The 24,907-nt window shown below is 44.4% G+C and overlaps 2 protein-coding genes across 2 annotated transcripts in view; one reads left to right on the top strand and one right to left on the bottom strand.

The window, feature by feature from the left end:
- Positions 1-4,035, bottom strand: part of FRMD3 (FERM domain containing 3) — a 156,162-nt gene extending 152,127 nt beyond the window's left edge. Inside the window, exon 1 of the mRNA XM_086629910.1 lies at positions 3,937-4,035. Coding sequence (XP_086486036.1) covers positions 3,937-4,035 — 99 coding nt within the window. The remainder of the gene's footprint in view (positions 1-3,936) is intronic.
- A 15,957-nt stretch (positions 4,036-19,992) lies between these two features.
- Positions 19,993-24,907, top strand: IDNK (IDNK gluconokinase). Its single transcript, XM_086629745.1, has 5 exons — positions 19,993-20,033; positions 20,212-20,242; positions 20,637-20,723; positions 22,276-22,319; positions 24,547-24,907. Exons 1-5 carry the CDS (start codon positions 19,993-19,995, stop codon positions 24,905-24,907), a joined length of 564 nt encoding a protein of 187 aa, XP_086485871.1.

Genomic DNA, 24,907 nt, shown 5'->3' with positions numbered 1-24,907 from the left:
AAAAAAAAAAAACAAAAAAACTTTACTATTTCAGATGTTTAGGCTATTGTTACTAAAAGGTTAATTAGATGCTTGAAGTTTTTACACGAAGCCTGCAAAAATAGGAGTAAAGTGCTCATTATGTCAATGACTCAGAAAATAAGTACCTCATTAGTATCTCCAGAAAGGAGGTCTTCCAGTAGTTTTGAAGACCTAGATCCCCCACTGCCCTCTTTCAAGCCTTGGTTCTGTGCTTTATCAGGCAGCCTGCACAAGCAGGTCACCTCTCTCCTCTCGCACATGGAAAGAGACAGTGGTCACTGGCCCTTCAGGCTGCTTTTCATAACCTCTCTGTTTCAGCTGCGCTACTACAACTTCACCCTACTTCTGCTGCAAGACTGCTCGACACATGACCCCCAGAGAGGCTTTGCAAACAAACAAAAAACATGGGAAAACAAATGTCATCACAAGAATTAGTGAAGCATCCCTCGGGTCCCAGCCCTTTCGTGTGTTTGTTACCACTTCAGCTAATTTTCAGCCACAAAGTCTCTCAGATGAGGAGGACGACACACTGAATCCCGACCTTTGAGCTGCAGACCTAGCCTTAAGCAACTCGGTGACCTACATGGCAGCTGCACAGCTCGATAACTAGTTGGCTGGAATCTGCAAATGCATGATTCATCTCTGATTCTCCCCACATCAACCCATATGCTGTCACTAGACTGTTTGATATAAAATGTAGTTTCCAAAAGCAAGCCTGTTGGCTTGCTGAAACGCTGCTTTGAAAGAAGTTTAATAGTAAAAAGAAAGATTATTTTTTGCCTGCCTAAACACTATGAAATTTACACTGGGAGAAAAAAAAAACAAAAACAAACACATATACATATGCAGCACCTAAATACATCTGCTCCTGCTTACTTTTCCTAACACTACCTCCCAATGCTTTTAGCTGAGTAACATACAGTTCTGATTGCACATTTTGTAGGGCCTGAAGATCTACAGTGCATCCGCAAGGACTTTAATTAACAGATATCTCTGCACTGAAGTGGTACTAGGGGTCTCTGATACTAGCCCACGTGTGCAAGCCAATTGCTGGAAAGATATACTTGAAAAAGTAGGGTTCGGCAAAACTTATGCTCTAAAATGCAGCAAATCATCAACTACATATACCACCATCCAGACTAGCTGTAGATCTCCCCTGCTTTCACCCTGAAAATGAACAGCCAGAATTTCAGTTGTCACCATTCCTTACTGCATCCCGTGTCCTTAAGAGACTCTGATGGCATTTCTCAGTGTTGTAGAATTAGGCTTTCTTACCCTCTTAGTGATGAAAACACAGCTGTCCAACATGTTCCAGCTGGCACAACCCTGGCATCTCTGCTGTTAACCCAGCAGCACATCATCTGGGCTATTTCATCCCACTGAATATGCATCAATATGCATACATACGACTAACTGGCACCCTTTTATTTTTTCATTCAAAAATAAAATTGTAACATTATGAAAGCTCCTAGCAAGTTTTGTCCACATTATGAAATTCAAATACAGATCTGACAGAGAGGCTAAAGACAAAAAGTTGAGTGCTCTGGGATTTGTTAGTCTAGTGTCTTAACAGCTGTGCACATACAAGAGGATAAATAAATTATACAGCTGAATTACATCTTCTCCGTACATACAGTGAAAGGTAAGGAGTAGCTATCTATAAATAGGATTAAGCAGTTCAAAGCATGTGGCATAGGAAAGAGTGAAAGGTAAGTCAGAACTACGAAACGTCATCACTAATTGCATGTTTCTGCTGAAATGACCAAGAGCGAAGTAGTTCCTCATGCTAGGATCTGCATTTACATATTCAGAATTTCAGTACCTACAAATCCTAGGGGGAAAAAAAAACAGGAGCCATTCCCACCTTTTAAATATTTTTTGTCACTGTGCAGGCTCAGGAAAACAAGTTCTAGAGGAGTTTAGATCAGAATTCAGTTTTCAGGATTACCCTTAGAATCGTAATAGAACGTTTTCAACTGTGGCATAAAACACTGTTCCCCTGCATGCATTACATGTGGAATAAGCCCCAGCGGTGCAATTCGATTCAACTGGTTCTGAGCTCATTACCTCACCTTGCACAACGTAACACCTAAAGTAATGACTGTTTTTTTCTACCCTGTGGGCATCAAAGGGCATCCTCTTAGCACATGTAAATCTGTTGAGCACTATAAATCTACAGAGCTGTAATGACACCATCTCAGATTCAGACTTTAAATTCATCATTCTTTAAAGAGACTAATTTTTAAAGATGCCAAATAATTCATGCAAAGCTTGCATTAAGCTCTGAGAAAAGACTCTGAAGGCCATTCTGTTTCCCACCCATTAAAGCTATGATCTCATAACCATGCTACTCATTAACAAGAGCACTCCAATGATAACAGGTAGAAGACGTTTCAGTAATTTCCTGTTACTTCCAGGCTACATGCTGTTGGAATGTAACGAGTGCACAAGCATAAATCGGGAGAGGCGCGGCTGGAGAGCACCCCTGCAGAAAGGGATCTGGGAGTGCTGGTCGGCAGCAGGCTCAATGCAAGTCAGGGGAGGTTTAGACTGGGCATTAGGAAGCTTTTCTTTACTGAGAGGGTGGTGAAACACTGGAACAAGCTTCCTGGAGAGGTGGTGGATGCCCCATGCCTGTCAGTGGCACATGGAAAATGCCCTCAATACCATGTTTTAAATTTTGGTCAGACCTGAATTGGTCAGGCAGTTGGACTAGATGATCATTGTAGGTCTCTTCCAGCTGGAACTACTCTTTTCTGTTCCAGTATTAAATGGCTCCTTTGGAACTAATAAAAAATAGAATTTGGTCCAAGCGAAAAATGTAGCTTGCGTCTCATGGCACTTACGGTCTCTATAGAACACCAACTTGATTTAAAGCTGTGGATACTACCATAGAGATAGAAAGATCAACTTGTGAGCGACAAACAGCTTCCTAAAAGACCACTCATACCTTCCGATCTGGATGCCAAGCTCATCTCAGTGATTCTATGAACACCATGGAAACTTCAAAGTGAGTAACCTGGTTTCTAATGCTGGCAGTTCAAGAATCTGTAAGACTTCCACAAAGCATCACAGTTGGGGTCTTGTCAGGACACCTAGAATACCCCTGCTTGCACACACTACAAACATCGCTGCTCCACCAGAAATCCACAGCCTCCTTACTCTTTGCCTCCTTATCCTTATTACTTGAAGCATAAAAAGGGACTAAGTAATTAGGAAGAGGGACTACAGTAAAATTGCTTGCTCTCCAGCTGCACAACTACTATCACTGAAAATCCCTCTGTAAGTTATCTTTTGCCTTAAATTAAGAGGAAGGGGGAGCCGCACTTCGTTTTGAACTCTGCCCGCTATCTTCGGAACAGCCCTTCCCGGCACCGCGGGCCTTGCTCCCAAGGCAGGGCTTTCCCGGCTCCGGAGACCAGGTCCTCCCGGCACACCGCCTCCGCAGCAAAAAGTGCCCACCGGGGCGCCCGGTTACCGCGCCGCGGGACGGGGCAGGCGCCGCCGGGGTCTCCCTCCTCGCCCGGGCCGCCGCTCCGCGGGAGCGCCGCAGCCCAGCGGGCTCCTCCTGCCCGCGGGGGTGCCGCGCAGGGGGTACCGGAGCACGGCGGACCCTGCGGCTCCGGCAGCCGCCGGGCGGGTTCCGCGCCGTGCTGTGCTACGCCGTGGCGCAGCGCCGGGCGGCGGCGGAGAAGCCGCGGCTGCCCGCGCCGCAGGTGCGCGGAGCCCCGCGCAAGGGAACGGGGCGGGCGGGCAGCTCCCGCCGCGGCCGCGCCGAGCCGCCGCCCGGCCCCTGCGACCGGCTCCGCGCCGGGGCTCCGCTGCCCGAGTCCCGGCCCGGCTCTGCGCCCCCGGGCCGGGGCACCGCTGCCCGCCGAGCCGCCCCGCCGCCGCCGCCCCTTTCCGCGCCGGCACCTGGATGTGGCAGGAGATCTCGGAGTCGTCCAGCAGCCGCACGGTGCATTTCATCTCCGGGCTCAGCGACCTGATGCTGGAGCTCCGGAACCGGATCATCCCGGCAGCCCGCCCGCCGCCGCCGCCGCCCCGCAGGCAGCCGCAGGGGGCCAGCCTGCAGCGGCGCCCGGCCGACCACGGCACGGCGCGGCGCGGAACGGCGCGGAACGGCACGGAACGGAACGGCGGCGGCGCCGCCCCTCAGCCCCGCGGCGCCCCGCCGCCGCCCGCCATCCGCCTGCCCGCCGCGGCTGGGGCCGCCGCTGCGTCAGGCTGCGCTCCGCTCGCCGGCCTGAGCATCCTGCGCCCGCCCCCGGCACGACACGACCCGGCCCGGCCCGGCCCGCGGGGGCACCTCTCCGCCCTCACCTACTCCCCCCGCTCCTCCGCCCCACCGACCCCGGCTGGGCTCCCTGCGGGGCTCCGCTCCCCCGGGCGGGGGAAAAAAGGCAGCCCCGAGAGGGAAATGGCCAGCGCGTTTGTTTGCCTTCCCCGCCACGGCGTGCTTCGCCCGGTTTTGAGTGCACCTGGGCGACTGGTACCCGCGTGGGAGAGCCCGGTCCCCCTCAAAAGGGGGGCACCCCCACAGCTGCCGCCGGGGAGCGAGGTCCCCAGGCTGCCCGCCCGCCCCTCTCGGGGGTATCCCAGCGCAGCCCGACGCAGGAGGAGGACTCTGTGAAATACATGTATATTTCGTTCCACGTATATCACGAAATTTACCAAAGAAGATGGGTGCACTGTAAGGAAACAGGAGGAAACGTAACGCAACTTTATGTAAGAGTGCAAGTCTTGGAAACTTGTTTCCTTAGGGAAAAAGAATGGTCCGTTAGGGAGGAGGAGCCTCATCCCGTCTGTTGTGTAAGTGGGAAAGACAACACAGCATTCGATGGCATCACTATCATGTTTTCCACCACAAAAGGCTATACGCTCATGTGCAAAACCATGCAGGAAGCAAGCACTGAAGTTGACCAGCCTTGGAACAGGCATCAAAACTGTGGCGGAAAAGGGGCACTTCCTTTTTCGGCGTTAAATGAAAAACAGCCAGTGCCAAATGGGATGTGACTGGGAGTCTACGAAGAGAAAAAAAAATACTGACAGACACACACAAGGTGTATTTCAATCATTTTGCCTATTGGTCCTTGATCACCTGTAAACTTCCATGTTATGAAAACAGTTCTGTGTGAATGTAACATTCTTTTGAAAATCTAATGGTAAAGCTGAAGCACCACTACTCCTGTAAACCCTTCCTTTGGCTTTCTGCTGGACTGCTTAACAGCAGGAAATACAGACAACCACAAACAAATGAGAAGTATATAATGCTCACTGCCATCGGCTAATAAATATGCAAAGCCCTTTAATGTGGCACATAAAAGAAAATCTCTAAGTATATGCTTCTCGTAAATGATAAATGCTTCCAATTGCATAGGGAATAGCGAAGCAAACCAGTGAGTGCTTAAAAGAGATTATTCACCTCAATAGCCACAGTCAGTCCACAAAGTATGGAAGAAGGTCCTTATCAGCCAAGACACCAGCTGTGGACACCCACTCATTAATAATAAAAGAACATTTTTTGTCCTACAGTCCTGCAGTATGGGAGCTCAGTAGGGGCAGGATTTCAACCCACGTGTGGATTGACTCTCAGATGACACAGATTTGTTTCCGGCCTACAATAGAGAAGGAATCTTTACTTTCTAAGCTGGATATTTTACCTTTCCCTTCAGTCTCTGCGGCACGCCTTTCTCCATCCAAAACGCGAACTAAAACAGGGAGCTGAGCCAATGATGAAGCTTTAGGGAGCAGGTCAAGGTCCACCACTGTCAGAGTGGTTTCTGTTTTACTCTTAGGACCATGTGGAGAGAGATGAGCTGCTCAGGAGTTCTCAGAGTTACACAGTGATGACCTGTCCTGGTTTCATCTGGAACAGAGATTGTTTTCTTCTTAGTAGCTAGAATAGTGCTGTGTTTGGGATTCAGTATGGGATTTGGTATGAGACAAATGTTGACAACACACTGATAATTATAGTTGTTGCTAAGAAATGAAGGACTTTTCAGCTTCCTGTGCTTTGTCAGTGTGCAGGAGCACCAGCTGGGAGGGAACACGGCCAGAGCAATGGACCTACAATAGCTGGCTTAAGATGTGACCTTAGATTTAGGATTGAGGCCCAAATTGGCCAATGGAATATCCCATATCGTGCAATGTCATGCTTAGCATATAAATGAGAGTTGGCCAGGAAGTTCACTCTCTTTGGGGCTCTCGCTCCTCTGGGATTGCAATTTCAGGACTTCTCTGTTTCTGGATCACTAGCTGGGGACAGGCCGGGCATTGGCCAGCAGATGGTGAGCGACTGCACTGTGCATCACTCATTTGTATGTATTATTATTTTTGTTAAATATTACCATATACTATTATAATTTTTATTATTTTTATCATTATTACTTTTACTTTTATTTTATTCCAATTATTAAATTGTTTTTATCTCAACCCACAAGTCTTCTTTCTTTCTCCCCTTTGATCCTCTTCCCCAACCCCTGGGGATGGGGGATCAGCTGCGTGGCTTTTAGTTGCTGGCCGGGTTAAACTACACGACAGCAGCGTAAAATTTGCATCTCCAAACTGACTGTTACACATCAAGTGTGACCTGGTGTCGTGGTTTAGGCCGATCCAGCAACTAAACTCCACACAGCCGCTCTCTCACTCCTTCCCTAGTGAAGTGGAGAGGAGAAAAATATAATAAAAGGACTGAGGGTCGAGACAAGAACAGAGAAGGAGCACCCACCAACCATGGTCCCGGGCAAAACAGACTCCGCTTGGGAATAAAGCGAAACAATTTATTAACAGGTACTTGAAAAGATAAACAAAACCAGTTACTTGAGAGGATAAAAAAAAAAAAAAAAAGAAACAAAGCCAGATCTTAAAAAAAAACACCTCCCCCCATTCCTTTTCTTCCTGGCTCTACTTCCTCCTCAGCGGCGCAGGGGGACTGGGAACGGGGGAGTGCAGGTCAGTCCATCCCATGTTGTTAATGCCGCTCCTTTTCCCAAAGGAGTCCTTCCACCCTTTTCCCTTGCTCCAGTGGATCCCCTACTCACGAGAAAAAATCCACAGACTTCTCCAACGTGAGTCCTACCCGCAGGATGCAATCCTTCCCCATCGGATTGCTCCAGTGTGGGCCTTACCACAGTCTCAGATTCTTAGGGAGTTGTTGCCACTTGCTCCGGCGTGGGTCATCCCACGGGCTTTAGATGCATCTCTACCTTGTCGTGTGTCCCATTCTCCACAACCTCTCCAGGCTCAGGCATCTATTCTCTAACGTGGGCTTCTCCACAGGCTGCGAGTGGGTCTCTGCTCCACCGAGTTTGTCCTGGCTGCACCTGAAGTCACCAAATAAATTAAACCATCAAAACCAAATACTCCACCCCATAGAAAACAAACAAACAAACAAACAAACAAACAAACAAAAAAACAGGCAATGAAAGCAAACACTCTGCCAGTCAGAACAGCAGAATGAAAATTCATCAGATAGATTTTGCATTAGATATTAGGACTGCCATCCCATCCTTGTTCAAAACACATTATAGGCCTTTATTTTATTTCCTGCAAATAGGAGTCTCTTAAATGTCTCATACCATTACAAGTGATACAGAAAAACCCACAAACATATTTCAACAGCCATGCTTGACTGAGTGCAGCCCTTTGTGCCGTAACTTGGAGGCCAAATCATCCTTATGCAGGTAGCATTCAGAAAGATCACCTGAAAAGTCAGGTAATTAGCATTAACTAGTAGAAACCAATATTAGAAAACTCGGAGCAACACATAGATAAATTCAATTCAGTTACCAGTGAATGTTGAGCTGATGGAGTATAAAAAAAAAATACACTGCTTGTACACTTTCCACTCTTAACTGGTGGAAGGTTATCAGCTACTGCTTTTGCTGCCAAGATCACGGCATATTTTAGAGAGGTCTATCCAAGCACTCACCTGGCTTCATACTGCAGGGCTTGGGAGATCTGATGGGAGAGCTCAATGCCAGGTAACTATGGCTGCAGGAACAAATGCCGGTGGGTAGGCACATACTTGACGTGCATCTGGTATCAGGACTGTACACTCAGTGCAATAGCTGCATTCTCCATAGCCACATTCCCATTCTTTCATCTAACTATTCATAGAATCATAGAATCATAGAATGGTTAGGGCTGGAAGGGACCTCAAAGATCATCTAGTTCCAACCCCCCTGCTATGGGCAGGGAAATCCTCCACTACACCAAATTGCCCAAAGCCTCATCCAACCTGGCCTTGAACACCTCCAGGGATGGGGCATCCACAACTTCTCCGGGCAACCTGTTCCAGTACCTCACCACCCTCAATGTAAAGAATTTCTTTCTTATATCTAACCTATATCTCCCCTCTTTCAGTTTACATCCATTACCCCTTGTCCTGTCACTACACGCCCTTGTAAAAAGTCCCTCTCCAGCTTTCCTGTAGGCCCCCTTTAGGTACTGGAAAGCTGCTATGAGATCACCCCGGAGCCTTCTCTTCTCCAGGCTGAACAGCCCCAACTCTCTCAGCCTGTCTTCATAGCAGAGGTGCTAATTAATTCACTGAATTAATTTGCTTTCGGCTAAATACATCTGGATAGGGTAAAGGACAGTAGCCTATACTTCCTAGGAATTGCTGTCAGATATGAATTTAGATTCAGGGATAGCAGGGAGCACTAATGAGCTTGAATAGTACTTTGATTTCTGGATAATTCTGCATGGAGCCGAACTACAGAATATAATAGTCAGGGGTTTTTCCTTCCAGTGGCTGATCACTGAAGCAACTTCAGTTCTTTAAATTAGTGTTTATAATTTAAGCAAGTACACACACACATATGTATTTCCAAGTACTCAAAGGTTAATCCATAAATGCACCTGCTGCAGCTATAAACATGCCTGCCGTGGGTCAGACACTGGGTTCCGCCATAAGTAGAGCACAATTCATTGTCCCTCCAAGAGTGCCCCACACAACACATTATAACCTCCTTCTCCCAGGCCCATACCTGCCCATCGCCTTGGGCACTGGCCCCTGGCGAGGTTCTCACAGCCAGGCCATGCAGCACATACAGCAGTGAGCTGTGGCTAGGACTCTCAAGAGATCACAGTGCCACAAGAAAACAACAGTGACTTCATTAAAATTAATGAAGTCTAGTACAGTTCAGATTTGACTCACTTGCCTTCTGCAATAGGATTATGATCTACAACTCTGAAACATATCCTAAAGAACAGAGGGTGGGGGCTGAGCTAGCAAGGAACCAGTATTTGAGGAAGCAGTTTATGACAGCAAAGGGAAGGGTAAGTTTTGCTCTCAAAGTCACAAAGTCCACAGGAAAGCTAGCTTCCTGGGTTCCTAGAGGTCCTATTACACAGAAGATTCGGATGACTTCTGAAGGACCCAGTTCAGCAGGCAACTTGTTCATATGAACACCCCAAATCTTTGTGCATGTGCTTTGTTTTATTCGATGGAATTGTTGGTGAGACACACACTGTATTTGTGTAAAATGTATCCAGAAGCCAAGCTGAAATTAGCAATGAGCTAACTGAATAGAGCTGAGCATACCGGCCAGCACTCAAAACATGAAAACAAACAAGGTCATCAAATATTATGTGCACAGAGATATCCCACACCTACAGAATGCTTTTATTTCAATCTTAAGTAAGCATTTGGAAGGGAAAAAAATCTATTTCACTTGATAGCAAAAAACAATTGTAGGGAAAAAGGGAACTTTTGCATTTTGAAATAAAAGGTCTCTCACATCTGAATATTACATCAGTAATTTGAAAACTGTATATAAAATATTAATGCATATTTCTATAATGCCTATTACTGTACTGACAAACCCTGAGAGTACTTAAAGATACATGATTTACAAAGAAAAAATATTTAAATAGCTGAAGTCTTACTGATTGCAAAGAGGGCAGAGTTGAGCCAAAAGCTGAAACTTTAATTCACATAGGGTTTCTATTTTCTTTTACATTACAAACACAGTACAAAAACATCACATATTCATTGCATGAATGAGAGGGCAACAAGATCCGTAAAATATGGCATTATTTGACAGCAGTACCAAAGCACTAGGGATTTTCATGTTTGTACTTCAAAGGGAGTTTCTATTGTGAGCCAAACGTGCTCTCACTTCAAATCTGGTAAGAAATACAGGGCTATTAGTGATATATTTGGCTACAGTCACCCCAGCAAAAAGTTCTATTGAAATCTGTAGGGATGTACCACACCTTGCATGGTGCTGGTGGTCCTGCTGGCTTCCAGGTTCCCTGGGTGTAGTTGTGAGGGCAGCTGCAACCGTGGCTCACCGAGGGAGCAGAGGTGAGTCAGAAGAACGCATTTTCTTCAACTGCTGAAGTTTAGCAATCTCTGCAAAGACTCAGAAGTAAGTATGGGAAGAACGTTACAATACTCCCTTCCAGAGGAGAATGATGGGTTGAATTTACTGCACAAACTTCTTAGTAAACTTCCTGCAGATGTCACCTGGAAGCTCAAAGATCAATCAGCATTTGTCCAAGTTAAACCATATTGCATAATACCACACTTGAAAGTTGCTTACTGGAGCAAACTTTACATTGGTTTTAATTCACATGAGACAACTACCATGAAGGCAACTGTCAGCTGACAGCTGACAGTTCAGAGTGTACAAAGTCAGTGAGACGATTATCGTGGTTTGCTGGGTTCTGGGACTTGCCAACATGTTTTTACCAGTAGGGATCGATTTGGTACACTCTTCTCTTTTCAGGGAACATACAGTCAGTCTTGTTTTTCTAATACCACTGTCAGAAAAACTACAGAAGGCAGTGTACTCTCTCAGAGTTTGGCATGCTGCCTCTCCAAGGAGTTCCTCACCTCTGAGCACCGTTTGTTCCCAAATACTTCTTTTGCTACTGGTTCTCTCTAGCTGCTTTCACACAATCCATGCAGTGAGCTTCCAGGCTTGTTAACAGCCCCAGAGAAACACTGCAGCTCGCACCGCTGAAAGACTAACAGGTTTTACATGTGACACAACTGGTGGTTTCAGATGTCTGCAGTTAATTCAGTACCTGCAGGAACCTGATTTGCCTCTTGCTGAAGGCAGGGTGGCCGCCACATCAATGTATCTCCCCAGCCTACGATGAATTAAAAAAACGTTCCTGCACCAGTGACTTAGTAATCCAAATACAGATACTCTACATCTCCTGATCAAGCTGAAAATCAGAGCTCTGCTCTCCTGTGTTTTTGCATAGCCAAAGAATATAGCAATGCACGTCTGCCCATCAGAAAAGTTTTTTAAAAGAATTTTTTAAGTAGGTAGAGGTATATTTGCAGACAGCATTGGCAGGTGGAGAAAAGACGTATTGCCCACCTGTCACTTGAACAGATCCTCTTTTTAGTAGTGTTTATCTAAATGAATGTTTAGTGAGGCTCCAACTCAAAACACAGGATAATGTTACACCGAATAGTCAAGTTTTTTCAACTTTGTCATTTCAGGGAGGATAAAACCAAAGGTAAATGTTAATCTTTACTGTAACACTAACACTAGTCATAAAATATACAAAAAACTGTATTAGCATCAGTTCCTAGGTGACCAGTCCAGAAAACTCTTCAGAGCCGGGCCTTGAAGAGTTCTCGGTATCCCAGAAGTGTTACTTAGTGCACAGAGAAATAATCCCCACCACACACCTATTTCATGTGTTCTTTTATACTGTCTTGTTACTGGGTAGAATTTGGAGGCTGATGGGCAGAATTCGCTTGCAGTAACATCCTGTTTCCATCACTGCTGCACATGCACTTTGAAACAGCTGAAAGTGCTTAGACCAGTTTTGGCTGTTTCCATAGTTCCCTCTTCTCTTTTGGAGTTATTCTGATTTTTGATACTCCCGTCACAGAATTCCTTTGTCTGCACTGATAGTTGTTTAACTTCAAATGTGTTTAAAGCACTTTTCCAACCAGGAATGCTCCTCGAAGTTGGGGTCTGTATGAACAATCAGATTTCACACCATGTCTAATTTGCACAAATCAAAGCGAAGTCTAGCAAATAAAACTTCTGCTTTGCACATGAGGTAAGTCAGGTTCCTGGTACATTTTGTGAACAAAGTAAGTAGTGCAGGAAAAACGTGTATCATATACAACAGGTATTTCAAGTTTGTTAATCTTGCCTGGATCTAATCTCTACCCAGAAGCTGTTATTGAAATAATTAGCACGGTGATTTTTAAATAATAATATGCAACATTATTCAGTTTCTGACACAGCTCTCTTTATAGCAACTGATTTTTGTCATTAATTCGTTTCCAAATTACTGTAAGGACTATTGCTCTTTGTTGATCTGGCTCTTTTAATTACGTAAGAGCTAACAAGGACAGTATTTAAAGTTGTAATTACCTTTGTTGCCAAACTTCCTTGCACATGAGAGGCTCTATGGCGTAAGAGCTAAGTATGTTCATAAGTGATTGCAGAATGAAGGTTTGGCTAGCGAGGGAAGAGATGTGGACTAAATGAACAAAAAAAACCATCAGAGACACTAAGAAAGCACACTTCAAAAGCATTAATTAGTAACTGCTCAGTAATAGGAATCTTATGACCGACTTGTAGGAGCAGCATTTTAAGATACATGTATTTTCTCTTTGCCACTTCCCAAAGCCAGTGAGTAGCTACATCACACTAAAGCTTTGCGTGCTTTCAAACTTAATGGTTCTACATCAGTGTGTCCTGTTGCTATCATAAGTAATATCGAAATACAGAGTATGTTAACTTTACATCCTGGGTGTTAGGAGACAAATAGAAGATGAGAAGATAAAATAATAAATCTGTTGCAGAACCTGTACTTCCAAGGGAGGCCAGAAGCCTTCAAAGTAATCCTGGAGAAGCTACTTATAGTCTCACTTAGACTGGAATAGAAACTGTACAGCTCTCCTGATGTCCTCTTTAGCTATGCCTGGCTTCTTTAAGAAGAGACCAAAGAAAAGAAAATTGTCTTCCTATACCTCTTTGTTTCCAGCCTGCCCCCGCAGTAACAGCGAAATTACTCCAGACTGCACGTGGCTGTGGCCTGCCAGCAGTAGCTGCACACTCGCCGTGAGCGCTACGTACGTCGGCAGCCTTCCACACCTGGGTAGGAAGATCCATGTATTTTCCTGACTCTGCTCCGAGCATCAGATATAACCCCTTGACTTTCACAGTCGCTTTTCAATCACACTGCTGCAGCTCTATTTGTTACTCTGGACTGAAACCACTTTAATTTTCCCATTTTTTTACACCCTCAACATGACAAATATTTTATGACCTCAAGGTTTCAGACAGATTTTGATTTTTTGAGCACTTAAAAAAGTGCTCCGGAGTCTTTATGTTAATGCATTGATTTTGGTCATGTCAGATGGAGAAATTTTTATGTGGGAAAACAGACTTTGCTTTCTTATACACAAATAAATCTGGCAAGATTCTTGTGCAAACCTGGAGTTGATATTGAAAGATTTACTCTGGATTACACTGTTAAAGTATAGCCCATAAAATGAAAATGTTTTCAAAACCTAACAACCATGTAAAAAGACAAATAATCTTCCACCACTTATCTACATTAATTTTCTTGAAAGTGAGTCAACTAGCCATTGCATAAACACATTATACTATTTCCTTTGCTACTGCGAGAAAAATAAAAATGAATTAACAATAGCTCCTGTGTTTAGAAGTATGTGTATTTAACTTTTAGACCAATGTTTTCTTAAGCTTCTTTATATGGAAATTAGCGAGCTAGGACACGTACAGGTTATAATATGGTATGAAGCATTGCGTTCTCCTTTTACCTATAGCTAGGTTCAGTTAATTTCGTCATTCCTTCAGCTTCACAATCAAGCTGAGAACATACTTATGTCACTTAGAAGCAACAAAGTAAAGTCAAAGTCACTCCCATTTCCTCTTACCTGTTTGAGTTTTTTTTTTGTACTGTAAACTGGAAAAATAAGAAAGTCTTATTTTTTCTTTCATGAACCTCATATCCTAAAGCTCTGCACTTCGGTATGAAAAAATAGGATGAAGTAGCAAGTACAAATACTTAATGTGGTTTTGAAAACCTATAATAGCTTTAGTTTGATTTACTGATCCCAAATGTCTGCAAGCTTCACAGATTCATCAAACTGATGATTTTTTTCCCGGTACTGGGAAATCCTGTTGGGTGTAGAGAGCCAGTTTGTACTAAGTTCACCTCAACCCCCCAGGTATCTACTGTACAATCAAAAGGAAAGGATTTCAGACAGTGTATTGGTGGACTTTGCATTGCATAGAACAAATTCTGAAAATTGTTGGCACAGTTTTGATTAACACAGCCATAATTTGAAGCTGATTTACTTGATAATGAGGACTAACTGTGACTAATGGAACACCCCAGCATAGGCTATTTCAGCAATTCTTTTCACAGTGAACGCTTCTTACTGACACTCTGTAACTTGTATTTACTGTCGATACATATCCAGGATTTAGTCTGAACCCCTAAAAGTCTAAATAAGTTTGGGCCTTAGCTGCTTGAAAGACAGTCTTTCTCTCCTTAAGGTTCAGGAAGCTGAGATTACCCAAAGTATCTGAGCCCTCACTTTTTTAAGGAACACACATCCATCATGCTGGGTGTTGCTGGCAAGCCTTGAGAGGTCTGTGCAGTTTTACAGTAGTTCACCATTATACTTTGATAAGTTTCAATCAGGAATTAGAGTGAGAATGGGTTTTTTGTCTACTTTGAATTTGGCAATATTCTGAATACAAGAGTCTTTTCCTACTACCTTGGAGCGGGTGGCAGATACAGTAAAAGCAAGTAGAAATAATTCAGGAAAGTAAGATTATTTCATTCATATTTCATGTTACCCTTCTTTAAAAATAAGCAGATGATTTAAGTAGGTGATAAAGCTTTACTGAATTCCTCAAATTCAATATCAGACAATTAGTCAAACTAGAGAGGCTCAGAAAGACACTGAAAATACTCCGAAAAGCCATAAAATAGACTAAACACAATTTTTAAAAGTGTTTTAAAATACAGCATCTGAAAAATTCTTTAGGGGCTAGAAGGACATGATGGGTTTTCTGGTAGGTATTCTTGAGGTTTTTTGCCTTTTAATTCTGGACTGTTCATCCTTCACCATTATCTTTTCATTTCACTTATTAAATATAACAAATAAAACATCGGAAGGCATTTACATTCCATTGTCTCCTGTTTCAGCTATCTGAGTGCACCCTGGAATTCATGAAACCATACAGATTTTTTATACAACTACATCAGAGCTTCAGAATCAAGTTATGTATTTTGCCAACGTTGGAAATAACAAAAATTTTAAATGCTAGCGAAAAAGCAGCCATGCCAATTACGGCAAATGGTCTTTGATGGAATGACGGCATCAGAATAAATTTCCTAAGATGTACATACATTATTAAATGACAAAGACTAATATGAAGCTCCTGCACGTATTAAAGAAACACTAGGTGCAAAAAACATTTATTTTGTCTGTGGCTAGGATAGACTGGAAGGGAAATCCTCATTCAACTCAAACCAAAAGGATTCACATATCTTATTGGATCTACAAATTAATTAAACATATCTTTTTGTCTTATCCAGTCACGTCTCCAGTTGACTACTAACATGAGTTATATCTGCACAAAGCAAATGAACCACACAAGAAGGAAGTCTGAATATAATTGCCTTGTTCACGTTGCCTATAGGCACCAGTGTTTGTACAATTTGATTAGTTTTCACCCTCTCCTTTTCCCCTCCCTGCAGCAGCATCTGCAGAGCACACTGCTGCCTGGACAGCTCTGTCCGTGCGTGCTCATGGCTTGTTATCCTGGGCTCGAGTAAAAGAGAACTCTTGGCAAGACTTCCTGCAAACACACCGATATAAAATAGCTGTTAGGTGACATCACACCAGCCCGGCATGGAACTTTTTATAAAATGCAAAGTTATGCATCATGAAAAAAAGCTGTCAAATAGAGAAACAGGTGTTTTCTCTGCTTTGTAGCAATCAAGCCGGATAAAATTGTGATAATCTGGTTACAAAAGCGGTTGGGTACGCACTGTAGGTGGAGTAGTCAGTTGCTCTTGATGTTAACAAAATCACAAGGACTGTTGTGATGTGCAATTAAGGTTTTAATTCTGGGAACGGGCATAGCAATTGTGATAATGCTTCCAGGGTCAAAGCAACCACAGTTATTTTTGGGTTTGTTCATTTGGATCTCCCAAGAGCTCTCATCCGAATGAAACATTTTCTCCCACCTCACAATTAATCAGCCAAGAAATTGAAAAGATACAGGCAAATTCAATTACTTTAGCACAATCATACTGCTATTACAGCATAATTCGTACTCAGTCACTGAGCACCTTAAAGGAATCATTGTGGTCTGTTAGTAATTTGAGGACTGGGCTGTTTGAGTAGTAGCCTAATAACTTGGAAGGTTCTGGTCTTTGTTAAGAAGCTTGTAATAGGTAGGTGAAATACAGGCAGTTCCAACCTCAATGAAATGGTCAGAGACAGATAACAGTAAAAAAAATCCAAGGCGTCCATCATTCATAACGTTATTTGAAGTGCTCTGCGAAGGAAATAAAATTTCATGCAGACTGGGAGACTTAATGTACTTTCTGAGAATTTCTTCCAAGGCTTGATTCATCTAAGGTCACACTACCCCTTTTAGCTTCAGGAACTAGGATTGACTCAATATCTTCTTCATTTTGGAGAAGGACTTCTATTTCAGAAACTAGTGATATAATCTACTTAACCGATGCACATTTAATAAGTCTATTCCTTCAAAGGAGGAGCTAACTTGAAACACTAGTAAATAAGAAACAAATGTAATTTATTTCATTAAGAATCACCACCACTATCAGATCTCTTATCTAAGTAAAGTTTTGGCTTTGGTGTTGCTTTTTTTTTTTCTGTCTAGTGTAATCAATTTACTTATTTTGCAATCACTTAGATAGCCTTTCCTTACAGGAAAAAAACAAAGAGGAAATTCAATGTATATAATGAAAACAGGTAGATATTTTCCCATAAAAGCAAATTTTCAAATTTCAATACATCTTTCGTTACGGCAGTGCACATTAAACTATTTTTTTTAATTAAAGAAAAATAAAAAAACTCTTCCATCTATCCCTACGCTAGCAGAGAAATCAGAAGGTGAGTTGCAGAAGGAAAGAGTTAAAACTAACTGGATGGAGCAGCATTATTAATAACATGTTCATTTAAGATCTCTTTTATTATTTCGAACCACAGTTTCTCATGCAGAAGCTTGAAGCCATGGATAAGTGAGCAAGGTACAGCATTTCAAAATCTGTACCACAGCATATTTGAGAAGATATTATAAAAACACCATGATTTTGAAAATCCAGGTTTTTTTAAACATGGATAAGTCTATTATATTATGTCAAAGAATAATGACCATGCACGAAACATTCGATCAGTATATTCCCAATTAGCACTATCCCCTGTAGCGGAACAACTCAGTACCTGTAACCAAAGAACATACTAACTACGCACTACTCCACAGTGATAACTGTGGCCTCCGAGGCATTAGCAGTGGACTTCCACAGCGACAGTGAAACATTCAATACGATACGATCACCTTCGGTGTCCAGCCAGTGTTGCCGTTTTCTCAGTACCCGCCAAGTCCTTCCCTCTGGTGGGATTACAAGACGTCTCAGCTCAATTGGCCGTTACCTCTGCTTCCACCAGCAAATGGTGTGTACATGGAATATATGGACCTTGGACAAGAATTTCCAGACATTTGGTGGTTTAGTTGAAGTGCCAATTCAGACTAATCTGCCGAAGTCCATAAATCCCTGCCATATGCACTGTGCATGGACAAAGCAACTTTACCATTCACATATGGCAACACGTGGCCTGTGCAAGGGTAACACACACAGTGTCTACAGTAACTGGCAACTCGCTGTTCACGCACAGGTGTCCTGGTTTTGACTGGGACAGTGTTAGTTTTTCTTTTTAGCGGCTAGAAGAGCTCTGTGTTTTGTATTTGGTCTGGCATTCACAATGAGAAGAATGGTGATAGCGCACTGATGTTTATAGTCGGCACTGAGACATTAAGGACCTTTCAGCTTTCTGTGTTTTTGCCAGTGTGCTGGAGCACAACAGGATAGGGGGATCATGGCCGCAACAGAGGGCCCTCAACTCCCCTTATGATTTGAATTTAGACTTAGGATTAAGGGCTAAATTGGCCAATGGCATATTCCATATCATGGAGCATCATGAACAGTATATAAAGGAGGGTTGACTGGGAAGAGGAACTCTTGCTCTCCTGGGAACTCTGTTCCGAGGGCTCTCTCTCACAGACTCTCAGTCTCTTGGAGTTCTCTCTCTCCCCCCCACCGCCTCTTTTTGGGCCTCTCACTTGTCTAGGATTGTGGTGTCGGGACTTACCTGTTGGTAAGCAATTACACTGTGCATCCCTTGTTTGTATATATTATTATCATCACACATACGTATTCATACATTACATACATACATATCATTATCACTTTTAATTTCCTATTATATTGTTATCTCAACCCATGAGTCTCCTTCCCTTTTCTCCTATAATTCTCTTCTCCATTCCGTGGGGGTGGGGGAGGATGAGTGAGCAGCTTCGTGGTCTTTAGTTGCCCCCTGGGCTAAACCACCACACAGGCCATCAGTCAGGAGCACGAGGTGCAAGTTTGGGACATCCCACATGCGTCAAATGTGCCCGTTCCTCTGACTCTCTCTACCTCATCTCTCTCAAGAATTATTGTTCCCTCCACACATCCACCTGAGGCTCAGACCTACTACGACACTTGCAAAAAGGAAAAAAGAAAAAAACTCACATTGCTCTGCTTGCACACTCTTGTCATCCATATTCTCTATTTAGGCTGCAGCTTTTCCCGTGAGGAGACTGTCATTATCTGAGTCTTCTGTACGTGCAGGGATTTCTGTTATTCCCAGCTACTACCATGCCACAGTCCTGTTTTCAGCAGTAGCTGTAGGCAGCAATTTCTCCACCTAGGACATGGTGCGGTCCTGCAAAGATGAATCTTAAGAGAGGCAGCTGAAAACAAACAAAACGCAGAACACAAATGCTAGGTGTTTTCTTGGTTATGTTTCAAAATACATGTCTACAGACAGCAGCAGCCTTTTTCTTGCCTGACACGAAGGCAGGGCACGCACCAGGCTGCCAACGCTGCTCCTTCACTCACAAAAAGTCCATCGACGCTGGTCGGCAGCACCACCGCGTTTGATCCTTATACAGCAGCCCAGATATACCAACGTGCTCATAGCAGGAACACTTGCTGTCGAAGAGCATGTCCACAATTTAAAAATATGACTTGATTAATCCTTAAAAAAAAGAAATACTCAAATAGAGTTAGCCACGGCATGGGTAATGGGTTAATTGAATTGTAAAGGTAGACCTTTACGAGCAAAGGGGAAAGTAGCGTGCAACAGGCATTAAGGCACGCTTTAACACGCATGGCTGAAATTATTATTTCTATTCATCCGCGTGTGTCACCGAGGCTGCAGACAGTGAATACAGTGCCCGGGATCGCTGGGAAAGAGACGCCCGGCCGGACAGAAAAGCTACGGACCAGAGGGGTTCGGGACAAAGAACATCACGTAACTTCAGCAGAAGGAGAAGCCGCTTGGACAAAAGCGCGGTGGACACCACACGCGTGTATCGGTGTCCCAGAGACGGTGGGTGCGAAGCGGGCGCCGAGGACCCGCGCGGAGAAGCGGGGGCGAGGCAGGAAGAGCCGGTTTCAGGGCCTCCCCCCGCCCCCTTCCCGCGGCGCCGCCGCCGCCAGGGGGCCGGCCCTCCGCGCCGCCTGGATCCCGCGGGCGGGCCCGCACATGCCTCCCGCGGCCGAGGGCGGGCCGGGGCGGGCGCCAGGTGCCGTCCCGTCCCGTGCCGCCCCGCCTCGCCGCGCACAGGGCCGGGCCGGGGTGGCTGGAGCGGAGCGGGGCGGGCGGAGCGGCGGAGCTGCGCGGCGGCCGGGCTCGCCATGGTGCTGGTGGTGGTGATGGGCGTGAGCGGCTGCGGGAAGTAGGTACGGGGCGGGCGGCGGGGCGGGAGAGCGGCGGAGCTCCGGCGGCTGCCCCGGGCGGGGGCCTCCGGCTCGCCGTCGCCGGAGCGCGACCGCGCGGGGTCTCGGCCCGCTGCCCGAGGGCCGGTGGCGGGGCGGGGGGCGGGGTTGTAACCCGCTCTCTGTGCTTCCCTGCAGGACCACGGTGGGGTCGCGGCTGGCGGCGAAGGTACGTACGGCTGCGTTCCCGCGCGGGTGTGCCGCCCCCGTCCGCGCTGCGCGGCGGGAGGGCTCCCTGCCCGTGCCGGGCACGCTGTGGCCGTCGGGCGGCGGCGATCGCGCTCGGCGTGCCCGGCCCCCGGGCGCGTTGCGGTGGCCGTCGCCAGCGCCGGGCCGCCCGCGCCGGCTGTCGCCGAGTGCCGCGGTGCGTCGGCTGTTGCTGCTACTGAGCTGACTTCGTAATTTTTGCTAATCGCCGTGGCATAAGCGGTGATTCATGCGGTGGTGTGAGAGGCGCGTAGCTTGTTAGGTGTCGTCTTTGTAAATTCTGGGATCCTCATTTGCTCACCTGGTTTGACGGAATGATCCATAATTTTACTTTGTTTTGTTTTTTTTTCCTTTAGCTGGGATGGAAATTCTACGATGCAGACGATTATCATCCTCCGGAGAACAAAAAGAAGATGGCAGAAGGGATACCACTAAATGATGAGGTACCTGAAAGAACAATTATCGACACGTTTATCTTTGTAACCTCTGGCACATCGTGTTGTGCTTTATGTGGACTCGGCTGACTGTAAGCATAAGCTGAATTTATCTTCTGTCTGCAGCTGGTAAGAGCGGGAGGCTTTTTGTGTTATCAGGGATTCTGCATTAAAAAGCAGGTTTATCAAAGTGTGCTTAGTAGCTCACAAACGATTTGATGCTGAGTCAGGATTTGTCAGAAATCTCTCCCTCTACATCAGTATCCAGTATTGCAGCTTTAGATTACATGCTGCTTCTTTGGGTGAAATACATAAAGACAGACAAATGTTTCTGCTGAAGTACGTTTCATCACTTTCAGTTACTGCAGTGATTACTCCACAATCTTCTGTTTTATGTGCTCCTACTTAAAATGTGCTTCCTTCCCTTCAGCCTGTTCTATAGCCTAAACAGAGAAATTGATCAGCTTTAGTTTTACAATACTTATGAATTCAGAGACTTGAGAAATTAGAAGTTACAAGATTACACCTCTTAAACATTTTCTGGACAATCTCTAGAAACATAAAGATGAACTCAGGAGTTCTTCAAAGCACTCTCCATAGACTGAAAAAAAAAATTATTGATTCTTGTTAAAAACTTAATCTTTCACTAGTGCTTGGAAGCTCATATAAGCCAGTACGTTGCCTAAAGCAGCACTGCACAACTGAATGACTAAACCATGGGTGTGTAGTGCCCAGCAAGAGGGAAGCATCTCTTGTGAAACACCAGACATGTAAAATTGTGAGGGCATTCTTGAATGCCAGCGGGAAGTTATTCTGTAATGAAAATAACAAAGAAAATGTGGCATTTATTTGTCCATTTACTATTTGTTGTGCTCACCCAGCAGTAACAGCATTGAAAGACGAAATGGGACTGATTATTTAGTGCTCAATAGGTATCACAAAAGTTTGTGGGAGCTTAAAACTTAAAGTGAGGTTTATAATGAGAAGCTGATCAACCACTTGCATAGTGTTTGCTTAACTACTGAGCAAAGGTGTTGCAAAATTGTGGCTATGACTATGTTTATCTGTGATTGCCACTGACATAAAATGATAGAATTAAGTTATTGCAGACAACTAAATTTAGATCTGTCTTTTCCTGGAAACCTCAACTTCAATCCAAAGCGTTGTGTGTGTATGCCAAGACATAAGGAAAAAGAAATAACAATTTGGGCTGAACATTGAAATTGTGTAATAAAAGCAAGAGAGAAGTTGACTGTCCTTCAAAGGCTTACAAGGTACATATAACACGTAAATACATATTACTTCCATCAGATAATTGTAGGTATCTATAATATAAAAAGTATCATTCCACTAAAAACATCTTATTGATAACATGCCTAGCATGTCTCGTTAGCCTCCAAGAAGTGGTAGCATATCTATGTTAGGAAAAAAGAGAATCAAAATTGAACTTGCTGTACAGTTTAATGCTAATTTTCATCTTTAGTCAGTGTTCTAGATGTTAGAAGCAATTGTTTCAAATCAATTTCATAAACAATTTTGAACTAACTTGTTTTCTTTCTAGGACAGGATGCCCTGGCTTTGTGTATTGCATGATATCCTAAGGAGGTAGGAGAACATCTAGCTTTAAGGAGTTTGAGCTAAAGACAAAAAAAGTAACAGAAGTATTTTCCCCCTTGCATTCCAAAGCAGAAATGGATGTAGTAGTGTAAAAACGTTCTGCAGGTAGCAAAGCGATTTTGTTTTCACTAATCTGAGCCGTCATAATAATTGCTGAAGGTGAGATAATCCCTGAATAATAGTGTTGGGAAAATTGTTGCTAATTATAGTTGTTTTTCTACTGTCTATGTAAAAATAATTTCAAGGATCCAGTTTGACAGTAAACCTGACAGTAGCTACTTACAAAGGATATAACCACAAAATACACCGAATATGACAGTAGGATAAAATTTTGTAAAATATCATTAGTTTGAGTAAGATATGTGTCAAGTTTGCTTGACAGCATCTGCTGTAGCATCTTCGTAGGGAAGCTGATGGAAGTATCAGCTGAATGAGCAGACAGAGGTGGAGTGAAAACTGGCTGAACAGCCAGGCCCAGAGGGCTGGTGATCTGCGGCACAAAGTCTAGCTGGAGGCCGGTAACTAGTGGTGCACCCCAGGCATCAGTACTAGGTCCCATCCTGTTTGACATCTTCACTAATGATCTGGGTGATCATTAATGATCTAATGATGGGGCAGAGCTTTCCCTCAGCAAGTTTGCTGATGACACCAGACTGGAAGGAGTTGATCAAGAGGGACCGTGAGAGGCTGTAGAAATGGGCTGACAGGAACCTCATGCAACTTAAGAAGTGCAGAGTCGTGACCGTGGGGAAGAACAACCCAGGCACCAGCACAGACCGTGGAGGGCACCCAGCTGGAAAGCAGCTTTGCAGAAAAGGACCTGGGGGCGCTTGGTGGACACCCAAGTCGAACATGAGCCAGCAACGTGCTCTTCTAGCAAAGCAGGCCAACAATATCCTGGGCTGTGTTAGGCAAAGTGTCACCAGCAGGTTGAGGGAGATGGTCCTGCCCCTCTCCTCGGTGCTGGTGAGGCCACACCTGGAGTACCGTGTCCAGTTCTGGGCTCCCTGTTACGAGAGACATAGACATACTGGAGAGCATCCAGTGAAGGGGCACGTAGGTGATGAAGGGACTGGAGCGTCTCCCAGATGAAGAAAGGCTAGGGGAGCAGGGACTGCTTAGCCTGGCCTTACACAGTGGCTGTTACGTGCCTGTGCAGGTCAGGTGAGCATGGGTTAATTCACTGAGAAATTTATCTAGCTGGGTTGTTAGCTGGATCTGTTGCTTTATGTTACATGTTAGCCCAAGGCCACTGCCCAGCTCCAGAAACTTTGCAAAATCAAGTATAATTTTAAAAAGCCCAATGCCAATGCTTGACTAGTAGTACTTGCAAGTAGCTGAGGCTGGTATTGGCTTACCTAGATGATAATAGTAGGTGTGGTAAGTTTTTATTTTTCTGTGAACCAGTATCTGATAAACACAGCATGATTTTTAGATAGGTTTTTACCTAATTTTAATTTGATTACAGAATGTATTTTTCTTAGGCAGACGTTTCAATCTCTCTTCATAGAGACAACTAATTCTGGATTTGCTTTTTGGTGGAGCAGGCACACCCCCACAGTTTAATGCTTGCTTTATTTTAAGAAACCTTGCCAGTAAAATACACATGTGCAAGGCAATAATTTATCTGCATCCATTCTCTTGTTTAACTTGAAATGGGCATATATGCAGTGCTGCCAATGAGTATGGTTACAGGAAACATAAAATGTAACATTACAGCTAAATCTAAGACAGTAAAAATAAGTGTTAGAAGTATACCAGCATATGTATTGAAGAACAGAGCTTTTTACTGTTCAGCAGCCACTTACTCTCTAGACAGATTAGTATAGTAATTTTATAGATAATGGACGGGAGTTTGTATAGATATTCTGTTGCTGCTGTTCTCAGCAATTAAGGAAATGATCGTGACACTTCCTTGTGCTAGAATTGAATTTAGTTTAGGAAGGAACGGTGGCTAATAAAGAAGGTTCCGAGATGGAGGTTTTACCAGGAGGCTGGCTAGCCTGACCTCACTTTCAAATCACTTCTTTTCCCACACTGGAAATTTGGTTTCAAAATCCTGTCAAAATGACAAAAAAAAAAAAAATAGCCAGTACTCCCAAGGCTGCCCTCTGCAAGGATCCAGAGCTTGTCTCCCTTGTTCAGCAGAACTGACGAGCCATTTTGTTATACCACATATGGATGTTTGTTTTTTTTTTTTTTTCCTTTTTGATAGAGAAGACTCATCTAGACAAGATGCAATTCTGGCCTGTTCTGCACTGAAGAAGATGTACAGGCGTGTATTAGTTAGTGGAGCATCTGCAATGGAAAGCGACCAGCGAGAGCAACTAGGAGAAAACGCAGCACTGAAGATCCTCTTTGTTCATTTGGATGGGCCTATAGACATCGTTGCTAGCCGCCTGGAGAAAAGGAGAGGACATTTTATGCCACCTGAACTTCTCAGGTCTCAGTTTGACACTCTGGAACCTCCTTGCGCACCAGAAAACTTTATTACTGTCAGTCTAGAAAAATCTCTCCCCGAAATAGTGCTGGAGATTGAGCGTGCCATTTTTCAGGGTGAGGCTTTTCTGGAGTAA

The sequence above is a fragment of the Tauraco erythrolophus genome, chromosome Z (assembly GCF_009769465.1).
Source record: "Tauraco erythrolophus isolate bTauEry1 chromosome Z, bTauEry1.pri, whole genome shotgun sequence".
Classification (NCBI taxonomy): domain Eukaryota; kingdom Metazoa; phylum Chordata; class Aves; order Musophagiformes; family Musophagidae; genus Tauraco; species Tauraco erythrolophus.
Note: the sequence above shows the minus strand (reverse complement) of the source record. Positions and strands in the feature narration are given on the sequence as shown.

Bases quoted from the DNA above. Each gene is read 5' to 3' on its own strand.
- IDNK (XM_086629745.1), top strand. From the start codon at position 19,993: ATGGTGCTGGTGGTGGTGATGGGCGTGAGCGGCTGCGGGAA. The intron at 20,724-22,275 runs GTACCTGAAAGA...TTTTCTTTCTAG, and splicing joins GGATACCACTAAATGATGAG to GACAGGATGCCCTGGCTTTG. The intron at 22,320-24,546 runs GTAGGAGAACAT...CCTTTTTGATAG, and splicing joins TTGCATGATATCCTAAGGAG to AGAAGACTCATCTAGACAAG.